The 12,334-nt window shown below is 36.3% G+C and overlaps 1 protein-coding gene across 7 annotated transcripts in view; it reads right to left on the bottom strand.

The window, feature by feature from the left end:
• ATP2B1 (ATPase plasma membrane Ca2+ transporting 1) overlaps window positions 1-12,334 on the bottom strand; it is a 60,766-nt gene that overhangs the window by 10,535 nt on the left and 37,897 nt on the right. For all 7 annotated transcript variants that reach the window (XM_036400813.2, XM_036400809.2, XM_036400808.2 and 4 more), the window contains exons 9-18: window positions 12,099-12,313; window positions 10,691-10,933; window positions 8,074-8,315; window positions 5,145-5,382; window positions 4,075-4,254; window positions 3,899-3,986; window positions 3,420-3,526; window positions 1,716-1,907; window positions 1,309-1,522; window positions 967-1,178 (exon numbers count right to left, since the gene is read on the bottom strand). In XM_036400813.2, coding sequence (XP_036256706.1) covers window positions 967-1,178; window positions 1,309-1,522; window positions 1,716-1,907; window positions 3,420-3,526; window positions 3,899-3,986; window positions 4,075-4,254; window positions 5,145-5,382; window positions 8,074-8,315; window positions 10,691-10,933; window positions 12,099-12,313 — 1,931 coding nt within the window. The remainder of the gene's footprint in view (window positions 1-966; window positions 1,179-1,308; window positions 1,523-1,715; window positions 1,908-3,419; window positions 3,527-3,898; window positions 3,987-4,074; window positions 4,255-5,144; window positions 5,383-8,073; window positions 8,316-10,690; window positions 10,934-12,098; window positions 12,314-12,334) is intronic.

The raw sequence follows: 12,334 nt of genomic DNA on the forward strand, positions 1-12,334 counted from the left end.
GTGTCATCTATAAAAATCTAAACCTGAGAGAGTAAGTTCCCTGACTTAATGTGAAGCAGCAGTGCATACATTTCCAATGCTTGAACTGATGTAATTTCCATCAGCTTCACTAATTATCAAGTCTAAGGAGAAGCTTAGGTTATATGTGGGTTATATTTCCCAAATAACTTAATCCAAAATGAAAATGGGTTCTGAAATTAAGTGGTATACTGATTTGTTTGTTATTTCTTCTGACTAACTAAAGTGAAAGCTATTTAGACGGTGAAAATAGTTCTTGTAAACTATTTACTGTAGATTGTTTTAAATTGGTGTTTCTCAACACCAGCATATGAACCCAATCAACTGAAGATCATTTAATTTCCTTTGTTAACATGTACTGAGTTAACTAACTAGCTTTTATGAGTTCCCCTATGTGCTGGAACAGAAGATCCCTAGACATCAGGGTTTTTTCACTTAAAATAGTACCTCTACAATATATACGAGTAGGCATCACTGGTTCCTGCACCAGAAGGTAAAAACTGGTACTCAAATTTCTAAAGCTTATTCATGTCCTAATCTCACTAACAAAATAAAAGAAGTTGTTCTTTTTCTATAATTGTTTAAATGGACTCTCATTCAGATACACAGGTAGATATTATAAGAAAGATTTAGGGACAAGGGGTGAATGAACAGATGACACACAACTTCTTCATATTTTGCCAAAAGATTAGAATACTAAGATAAAATTGAAGAAGCTGAAAATTCAAAAGCTAACTACAATACAACATTCCAGTATTGCTAACTTCAAAGAGGTTTGAAAACTCCATCAAGCTGCACTTACAACTTAATTATTGTGTGCTTGACCCTGGAGGTTTTCCATATTGCAGAAATTAGATCTCTGGCACTAGTTGATAGGCATTTCCAAGGTAAGCAAGTACATCAGTGCACTAAATGCATTTTCCCCCCACCCTCCAAGAATCTGCTTACCTGCACAACAAATGTCCCCAGCACAATAGAACAGAAGATAGCGTTGTTAAAGATTCCTTCAAAAACATTTCTTTCACCATGAATCTTTCGGGCATTAATTTCATTAAAAAGCTGCATCATCACAAATGTATTAAATACTATAGTATAATGCTCTGAAGGAGGAGCATGCAGAGGTGCATTTCTTCCACTATCAATGTCAAAAATTTTCTCACCTGTATATAAAAGGTATTTATGAACAGTTTGATTAGTGTCTTTGCATACACACTACAGCAAAAATACAGTTTTAAAGAAACACCTCTCTACAACATTCAGAATAAGTCTGTAAAGCCTCAGTATTCTTACCAGCAAACAGGAGTGTGAAGACCACTACAAGCTGGTAGAATGCATGACCCAAAATGTTCTTCATCATTGTACGAGAAATCAAAGGTTTGTTTCTACCATAAGGCTTCCTCAGCAGAAGAGCTTCAGTGGGTGGCTCTGTTGCCAGGGCAAGAGAAGCTAACGTGTCCATGATGAGATTTACCCACAGCATCTGCACGGCTTTAAGTGGAGAATCCTATAAAAATAGATACATAAACCCTCCAATAGAAGTGCAGAAATTGCAGCTATTAAAGGCATCTATCACACAATATTGGCATGCTCTGAATAGCATTATGGTCTTTGGACTACTGTTTTAAGTGAAAGTTTGAACCCAAGAATTAATAAATCATGACCTTTATTAGCTGAAACAATTCCCCACTGGTACGTACTTGTGTTATGCATGCTCCTGTAAAAGCAACAATTACTGCTACTACATTGACAGTAAGTTGGAACTGAAGAAATTTGGAGATGCTGTCATAGACATTTCGTCCCCACATAACTGCTTTAACAATACTGGTGAAGTTGTCGTCTGTAAGGATAATATCAGAAGCTTCTTTAGCTACGTCTGTTCCAGCAATACCCTGATGGAAAAAGAAAAACATGAAATATAACAGGATGCACTGACATTTTATGACAAAAGCTCTTATGTCCTTGGTCTGCCTTCACTTGGATGCACAACTTCTGAAGGACTCCTTTAACGTAAGCACATAACGGCCTATTGAAACAAGTTCTACTTGAAAGTCTTGGAAAAATAAAAACAAAGTAATGCTCTCTTTAAAATAAAGATCTTAATATAAATTTGAGAGTTGACAGTAAAGACACATTAAGTTCTCCCAAAGAAATGTTACTGAACCCTGTTCAAGCTGAAGGCCACCAGATGGTGCAGTGCTACAGTTCAAGCTCTGCCCTAATTATTTTGTTGTATGGATTCCAGCAGCAGGCAACACACGTGCTTGCAACACAGTAGGATCATAAACATTACCAAAAGCCTTTTGCAGAAGGGGATTAGCATTGAACACTAGACTATGCAATGTCATTGCATATGCATTGCAAAGCAACATGACATTGTTAAATTTTAAGCACCTCTAGTCTCCTACAGTACCCAAACAGCTGTGTTCTGTGTAATGATGCCTGGAGACACCTACTTCAGAAAATCTTAATTTTTCTTTTGGCATTCCAAATCCACTAAGTCAATAGCAAATTTAAAGATCCCTACTCTTGATATATTATTTGGTCAAGGAAATGAGTCACCTGCACAGCTATGTGTTCACCTTAAAAGGTACCTTTAGATATCATATGGTATATTTTAAGTGCTATTTAGGTAAGCAGTTAGAGAAGATAGTTCCTCACACTGATGAACACAGACAGCAACTGCAGGAAACATTCAAAACAGATAAACAAATCTGCCCCTGACAGTGGCAACTACAGCAGCTATACAAAGATACTTGTTACAACAAGACTGTTACAGTCTAGAGAACATTTCATATGTAGCTGTCAAATTTTTAAGTTATGTTTTTGAAAAAAGTTCCTTGAGAATGATGTGAAATCTCTTTCCATTTTTTCTCAGGAGTAGATTCTGAGTCTGTCCTTCTTTTTCTGCATGTGGTATAGGAGAGTGTGGTCTTCATTTTTTCTTTCCTTTCAATTGCTTTAAGACTACAGTGAGCTGCCATGACCAAAGTATACCTCTTACATTTAAGACTGAGGAGGAATCCTGTGGCAAAAGGAAGCTTGAGGAATCTGTCTTACCTGTGTCTTGAAAGAAAGCTGAAACCTGCATACTTAAAGCATGAGTCTATGCAGTATAGGCACTTAAAAGCCAAGACACTGTTTGGCAGCCACATGAAAGGGTAGTTGAGAAAGCCATGTAATCTAACAAATCATCCAGATAAGTGCAGATCCTACACCATCATAAAATGCTGGTGCTTCAATTGTACTTCAGATGTACAAGATATGGCCTCCAAAGCCATTTTGAACATCAACTGGCAGTCTCTTTCATTATGGTTTTCCTGCTCACGAAACAAGGTTCTTTAATCTGAAGTGATTGATAAGTCATTGATAAAATACTGAAGATGTAAAAAATAAAATCCTACCATAGCAAATCCAACATCTGCCTTCTTCAAAGCTGGACCATCATTGGTACCATCACCAGTTACTGCTACAACTTGCCTCTGGTCAAAGACAGTGCTGTCAATTATACCTAAAATAAAATGACATACAAGTGTTACAGTTCTAAATTGACAACACAGGAAAGACTTAGCCTAAAAGAGAAACTCAGGTTTTTTTTTTTGTCTTTATCAGTCATAAAACAAACAAACAAACAAAAAAAAAAACCAAAAAAACCCCCAAAAACCAACCAAACAAAAAAACCCCAAAAAACCCCCCAAAAAACCAAAAAAACAGTCAACAAAAAAGTTCTCATTCACTCCACCTCTCAAGCAGAAAATAAAAAAAATCAGTTGGAAACAACTTCACAAACATTTCCCATTGTTCAGTCCTATTTTTTTTTCTTAGAAGCATGGGGGGGCGAAAAATCCAACTTTACTTAGAAGTTCAGAGAATTTTTACCTACCTTTCACTAGAGTGTGTTTGTCAGTGGGAGAAGATCTTGCAAGAACACGAAGCTTTGGCCAAATTTTATCTATTCGCTCTTGCTCAATCTGCAGAAAGAGCATTGGTTACATTTTCCGCACGTAGGAGACTCAGAATATCTGTTTATCTACTTGCTGAGAGAGTCAGTATGCTTACCTCTCCTTTTTCATTGCGTATTCTCCTGTTAAAGTCTTTGCCCTCTAAACACAGGAAGTCTTCACCAGGATTCAGAATACCACATTTCAGTGCAATAGCACGAGCAGTGTTAATGTTATCACCAGTGACCATACGTACAGTTATGCCTGCACGTTGGCACTTTTTTATTGCATCAGGTACCTGTAAGCAAGAAAAAAAACCTCACAGGCTCAGAGACTGTGCATTAGTTAAATAAATCTAGACATGAGAGTAAAAGGAATGTTTATGGCTCAGTACAGGATAACTGTTATTTTAAAATGAAGACTGTAGTTATGGAACGTTAAAAAAAAATTAAGTAGCATACCACAATTCTTTTCCTAAAAACCACACAAGTTGCAATTCTGGCAAGGGGCTTTGTGCCACTGCTATATATCTGTTCTCCTTTCCCCTCCCTCCTGCAATTTTTCAAATACTACAGTATTCAAAATACCACAAAAATCCTCATGACATATTAGGCTGTACTGAGTACTGGCATTTTATTTATGATTATGTGGAATAAACTACAGCTTATATGCCACTACTTCATCAGTAACTTTTACTGTGAAATGACAATAGTGCAGATCAGCCCCAATTTCCACATGCATGTGGCATAAAAGCTTTCACTATTGAAAAACCTTACACCTCAACCACAAGGCATGCTCCTTGCCCTCAGTTCTCAGGGGACAAGCTCACCTCTCTCCATCATTCCCCATGAGAGGTTGGTAACAAGCACAATGGCTAATCTTATCCAAATCAAAAACCCTAATACTCCAAGTGGTAAAAAAATAACAAGTTGTTTCATTTACTGAGATCCTGCACAGTAAGTACCTTAAGTTATTAGTTTGTACAGAGCTTCAGTAACACAGCATAAGTGACATTAAGTAGTTTTAATCTGCTTTTATAGCTCCATTAACTTTCCCTTTAAGAAATTAGATTTTCATTTATTAACTATGCTTAAGGCATACAATAGCAGTTCAGTTCCTTGCACTCTGCATGATGAAAAACATGAATCCCGTGTAACAGAATTACTGCAGTTTAGCTGGTGACCCTACCTCAGGTCTCACAGGATCTTCAATCCCAACAACAGCAATGCATGTCAGACCAGTAACGATATCATTTTCATTGTCCCACTCTGGCTCAGGCTCCCCTGCTGGGAAGTCTCTGAATGCCAGGCAGATGGTTCTGAGACCTTCAGAGGCCATTGGCTCAATTACAGTTTTCACAATATCATCGCGGTCCCTAGGTCTAAATACCTTTGGTTCTCCATTAGCACTCAGTATTTTGAAGCACCTGGAAAGAAAGGTTTAAAGAGTTATCAAATTTTAACCAGAAGTTCAACTCACTCTTTAGCTTATCAGTCAAGTTCAGTAAGTTTCTATAAGCTGTGTTTTTGCTAGACCCTAACACACAGGCACAAAAATCCAGTAGTGGTATCTCTCTAAGGTAATCTTCTCCAAATGCACTTTCTTCAGTTGCAAAACATACTTTCTGTACACAGTTAAACGGAGCCAATCATCCTAGGATGACAGTAATGCCCGACAAATTTCACATACAAACATCAGTTACCTCCCAGAAGTATCCATTTCTCCATTGTATGTGAACTGACTGCTGTCTGCACTGGTTGAGGCAATCCAGTTTCATGCTCAGCAAAATAATCCCACCTTGTTAACAGCAATACAGTCTCAGAAGTAAACACACTTTCAGAACACTCATGAGCTGCTTGAACAGTTGCAAGCATTAAATTTACAGCACTATAAGCAAACTGAGGTACTGCTACCCTTAGAACAAAAAAGTGTGCAGCCTTTCCCCTTCCCCCCCAATCTAAGTGCAGAGAATTCAGAGAACATCTGGTATGTGAGGCAATGTGAAATATTAAAAACAAATATTGAAACTGATTTAAATGTTTGTATAGGAGACTGGATTCACTACTATGCACTCTAGCATTTCAATACTTGCTCTCCTAAATATGTTTCTTCATGCCAAAGATGCCACTGCTTTCACGGAAAGCATATATACCTTATGAATATTGATGCCATGAATATAACACTACCAATGATTTGAACAAGAAATTAAATCTTGGTCATGGGCACTTTGCAAAGTTTTGCCATAAAGCAACGCTATTATCCATTAGTTTTACAAAAGAAAACAAACAAACAAAAAAAAAGAATTCAATACTTTCATTAAATATCAAGTTCAGACCTTGCAGATCTGCAAAGATGACCAGTGTTACAGTTAATTGTATGGTCCACAGATTTAGGGAATTCCCCTAAAAGTTTCCACCTCGTACTCATACAGAAAATTAAAATGAAGCAGTCCCTTAGAGCTTCAAAATTCATATCATAACTGAAATTCGAAGTCTATGTGAATTTTCTGATTTTACTTATCAGTTCAAATGTCAGCAATCATTAAGGATATCTAGTGTTAGCTGTAATCATAAGGCTGGTGACAAATTCAAACATTCCAATATGACTAAATACACATAAGTAAATTCTATGCAAAACCGCACTGGAACTCACTTCAAATATTTGACTTAGTGATAAGGAAAGAAAAAATAAAGTGCTTTACCTGCAAAAGTTTCTGCATTTCTTCTACACTTCCTAGTGATTCATTTGTGCCTTATAAATGTTCACGTTTAAGTTTCAGTATTTTAGTGTAGTTATACATGTTGAAATAGAGAAGGAGCAGCACAACTGACAAACCAGATTACAGGTACTGCATAGGAAGCAGATTATGATGGCTAAATCTTTGTCCAATTCAATGCATACCCTGAAGTAGTTTGCTATTTGAACACTATTCCTATAATATCCAAATCAGTCTAGGTTTTCTTGTTCTTTGCCAAATGCTCTTATTATCTATTTTCTTATTTCAGTTACTAAGTCAAGTGGACCACATGAGTCTGGGATGACTGAGTTCTAGCAACTTCTACAGTTCAGTTGTCCAATATTATAAGTTACAAAATACTTCAGAAGGTGTAAGTAATGTGAATATAGGCACATCTATTAATTGATAAGATTTGGCTTAAAATGTAGCTTCGCAAAAAAAAGATTTTAAGTTTCATATCAAGAACAAGAGTCCTTTAAAGATTGACATTTTGTTCTCAGCAAAAAGCTGAGGAGAAGGAAGAGCTCATATTTTTTCTTTAATATATTAGTACCTTCCTAGGTAATGATTTGAGGGAGCAATTAACAAGCAAAAAAGTAAATTTAACTGATGAATCTAATCTATATGCTACTCAGACTAGAAACACTTTGACATCAGAACCAAAACAGGCCTGGCTACCAACTGCTGTTCCTAAAGAACATGATGCATGCACGTGTGACATCTCTCCTCACCTAGTTAGGAGTTACCACAGCTGACTTCACACCTATAAAGGTTTGTCCCAGTGGTACCTAATCGCTCACTAGGTCTAAACTCATCCTAATAAATCCTTTCTAGGTGGGCAGATGGATAAGGAAGCAATTGCTTTATCACATTAAAACCCCTCAAGTTGCTCGAAACATTCAAGTTCAAGCTCCTGTTAAAATGATCAACTTCAACAGAAAGTTGCACAGTCTAAGCAGTAATATGCTAAAAGTAATCACTTTTCAAAGGTACAAGCCCTTCCTGGAATTTAGGCATATCAATTGATGGGACTTTACTATAAGGCAGGTAAGCATTTTGATCAACCACACCTAAAAGTAAAATAGTTTAACTAAAGCATGATGACCATCTCTTTCTCTTTTCTTTTGTTTTGAGGGGTAGGGCTGGGGTGTTTGAAGTAAAGTAATTTAAGTGCTAATGGCCAATTTTACTGTAGAAAGTCAAACAACGTGAAGAGACAAGCCCTGAGGCTGCAGTCATAAGGGTATAGGACTGCTGCCCTTATCTGTGACTAGAGAGACAAGGATTCCACAGACTGTGTTGTTTAGTATGTCAGTCTCTCCATGTATCACAACATAAAGCAAAAGTTAAGTGCTGAATCACAGTAATAGTCGTTCTTACTTTTTAAGAACTATCTCAGAGGCACCTTTACTGAATATCCGGAAACTGCCATCAGAGTTTTTCAACACGGTACTCATCGATTTTCTAACAGAGTTGAAGGTGTACACTTTGTACAAATCCTCTTCTGGTATCTCATTTCTTACATCCTGATAATCACGTTTTAAATCCAAGAGCAATCCCAGCAAGGCACATTCAGTTTTATTTCCAACATGACGTGGTAAGCCACCTTCCTTTTCAGGAGGCTGCAAGAAAACAAGAACCATCACTGATTAGGTTAACTTACAAACCACTGAAACACAGCACTTAGAACACAAGGAAGGACAAGCTTAGTTCTGGGATGGGGAGGTTTTCTTTTTCAGTAATTACTTAATAAATTCCTATGAGTCATAATCTAAAGTCATATGCTGCTTTTTAAAAGTAACTTCTGTACCTATTTAGGATCTTTCAATCCTTCAGAAATCACCCATTAAGTTTGTATCAATCCCAACATGACCTTTCTAAAGGACATTTTCCATTACTTTAAATATTTATCTGATCAATTGAGTGGAGACCCTGAACAATTGTTTCGGATTTTAAAAGTACAGATAAGTTCACATATACTGACTTCAGCAAGCTAAATGGCATTATTTCTGCTAAATTAAAGTGTTCTCTCCTGTAATAATTCTTCAATGACTTAGACTATGACCACATCACCTGTTAGCCTTCTTCTGAACAAACTAAATCTTTAAGCTTCTTAAGTCTCACTACAAGTTCTGCTTTCCAGGCCATGGCCTATTTAACTGGAAAGAGTTGAGAAACAGGTTTCCAATCCTTTAATACCAGAAAAAGTTTCTTATCTCAACAATGTGGGTTCTCCACATGCTAGTCCTATAAGTAAAGAAGTATTTATCTCAAAATATTTGAGTTTGTATATGCATAACACCACAGTATTTTTTGAAGTAAAATATGGAGAAGCACTTATTTCATCTGACATGTCTCAGGTGGCTAGAGCTGAACTACATTAATCCTAAGTCAGTGGTCCATTTTCATTGTTCAAAGCTGCAAGATTTTGGATTTGGCTGTACTGAATACTCACACTTTGAAAACATTCACTTTAATGCGCAGTTTAAGACATCCAGTTCTGGGTGTCCCAGTATGAGAGATATCAACATCCAGGAGTATGTGCATCCATGGCACACAAAGATAACACAGACACTCAAGCACCTCACATATGAGGATGAGCTGAAAGGGTGTTCAGTCAGGAGAAGACAACACTCTGGGAGAGAAACTTTTTGGTGTGTATTGAATGCCTGAATAAGGCACATGGCTGGAACAATGCTAAGGACTGTCTAGCCAGACCTTCCTAGTGGTGCCCAGTGAAAGAACAGGCAATGGATACAAACTGAAGATTTTTTAACTCCATTTCAAGGTAAGGAAACACCCTTTTACTCTAGAGGTGTTAAAATACTTGATCAGGCTGCCTAAAAGGTTGCAAAGTCTCCATTCTTTGAGATTATTAAACCCTGAGAGAGTGCCCTGAGAGCAATGTACTCTAGTTGACTTCACTTTGATTGGGAGGAGTGGATCAGAGGTTCTCTCAAGAGGTCCCTTTCAGCCCTCTCTGATTCTGCAAAGCAGCCTATCTCTACTGCAGTGGATGTAATTCAGTTAAAATTGTAGTAATAAGGGACTAGGTCAGCTTACATACAGCTACCTTGTTCTTGGTATAGAAAGAGCTTTAGAAAACAGACTGTGAAACTCCTCGTGTGCTGTAACTCATTACAGAATTTCCATTTTGTTTCAGAGAAATCAGGGCTGTGAAACTTTATGTGCTGCCTGAAGTACTGCTATTGTGGAAATTCTTGCAGACATACTGTTTTTATTGGCTGATAAGTAGCTTTTGAACTCAGTTTTCACTGCTATTTGTGTACAAAGTATCCATAGTGGAGGCTTCTGCAAAATCTTGAAATGCTAATTCATTTACTAAATCTTACTTATTATTTTTACTGCCTGAAGAATGTAAGTTATACAACATGTTGGAATAACTACAGCAAGGAAGCTATGCTTAAGAGTTTTTGAAATTAAAGACTAATGGACTGTTACACGTTATATAGTGGATTATTTCACATTTTATGTGCATTATTTTCTAAACATTTTGCAAGTTTCAAACAAGATTTTAGCAAATATGTTAAACTCTAAAGCTTACAAACTTATACAGCAGTATCTGGAATAAAAATCCATCAAAATCCTTACCTGTAGTTACATTTTTTATTATATTTTATTTAATGTACTACTCTTAAATATTAATACTTTAATATTTATTTTCAAGTAGTGCTCAAATCCAGGCAAGAGACTCTTTAAGTGGCATAAACAGCCCCACTTATAAAAACAAACAACTGTGAACTTGAAAGGAAATTATCTTTGAGATGTTATCTTTGAATTATGAGTTCTAACTGAAATAAGCTATTTTTTCCATTAAGTTTCAAATGAATGGTTGAGCAGTTTACAGCAGGTACAAAATACATTACCCTGCATTGTGCCACACATTTACACCAAAACTGCCTGTGGCCATCAGACAATTTGCATCTTTTGAGGAAGTTACTCAGTTATCTTGATTGGAATTAAGAAATCCACTTACCAGTATTTTGGAAGTATAAGCACAATTAACAGAAATTCCTGTCACAAGATAAGCCATAGTTTTCTCTGGAATAGCTTCTGGTTCTGGAATTTTTTTATAATGTTTTTCATTGATGTAGGCTTGGACCACTGTCATTCTGTTCATAGTCAATGTTCCCGTTTTATCTGAGCAAATAGCTGTGGCATTGCCCATAGTTTCACATGCATCCAGATGTCTCACCAAGTTATTATCTTTCATCATTTTCTAAGGAAATAAAAGCAGTTAACAGCAATCCATGACCATTACTTGACTTCAGAAATTCTCATTTTTGGGATCCAGCCTTACACAGCACTTTCAGAAAACACTCAGTCATTAAGTCATCAGGCATATTTCAGAGGAAGAACTTGCAGCTGCCTCTTTCTGTATAGATCTCCCTAAAGTCCATTATGTCACAGTAAACGTCATTTTGAACAAGGTACATAAATACAATCTTAATCTCCTCTACCTGCATGTCACACTGACTATTGATACTATTCAGATTGTTAGGAGAAAACAGTTTATAACAATATTTAGAAATTGAGAAGAGGTAAAGTTTGAACTTTACCAGATACAATGATTAAAAAATGTTTCTGCTCACAAGAAAAGTCTAATGTAGCTTATTTGATCTATCTGAAGATCAGATAATATAGATTTCAAAGATCCTAGATTCAGACTTATAATCAAAGTGGGAACTTAATGTTTCAACTAAAATAGTGAGGGTTACATGAGTTTCATAGATTAAATATCACTTTAAATTATTTCCTTAACAGGCTTTAAGTGATTTTATCTCTAAGCGGAAGATGAATTACAAATTATACAATAAGACCACTACTACTAAGTGCTGTAAGTTATGAATTTAGAACACAGCCTAAGCACCCAGCATCTTTACAATTAGATTATAGATAAATAATGAGTCTCAGCATGCTGATGCAGTACGAAAATTAAGAACACAAAGAGCTCAAGTTAAAAAACATGCTGTATAGTAAGCAGAAAACAAAATGCTTTACACTATTCAGTCTTCAAAAAAAAATCAATCCAGAAGCTTTCATAGCAATTGTTTAACACAACAGCTAGGTAGAAATTCACATTTACAGAAAAGTTTGTTATTTACAAACTCTAAGACATCTGTTTCTTGTAAGCAAATGCTACAATGCTACATACTGAACCCATTTATCTTTAGCTGGTGACAACAGGCTGGCAATGCTCACTGTTCTTGTCAGTGTGTATTCATTCAAAGATGAAGAGTACTGCAGGAGAATTCTTATGCAGTTCAGAAAATAAGAAAAAGTTCTTCCCAGTCTAACATATATATATATATACACATATATTTAACAGCTGATGAATATGCCCACCTACCTTAAAAAAATCTATTTGCCCTCCACCTACTTACCTTAACAGAGTAAGCCAGAGATATAGTGACTGCAAGTGGAAGACCTTCTGGTACTGCCACCACCAAGACTGTAACTCCAATAATGAAGAACTTCACAAAATACTGAATATAAATTGGGGTACATTCAGCAAGCCAAGGTCTCTTCTGAACCCAGAAGGTATCAATTACAAAATATAACACAAGGATAATGACTGTGATTGCAGACATCAACAAACCTTGTTAAAAAGAGAATAAAC

Source organism: Molothrus ater, chromosome 5, assembly GCF_012460135.2.
Source record: "Molothrus ater isolate BHLD 08-10-18 breed brown headed cowbird chromosome 5, BPBGC_Mater_1.1, whole genome shotgun sequence".
Lineage (NCBI taxonomy): Eukaryota > Metazoa > Chordata > Aves > Passeriformes > Icteridae > Molothrus > Molothrus ater.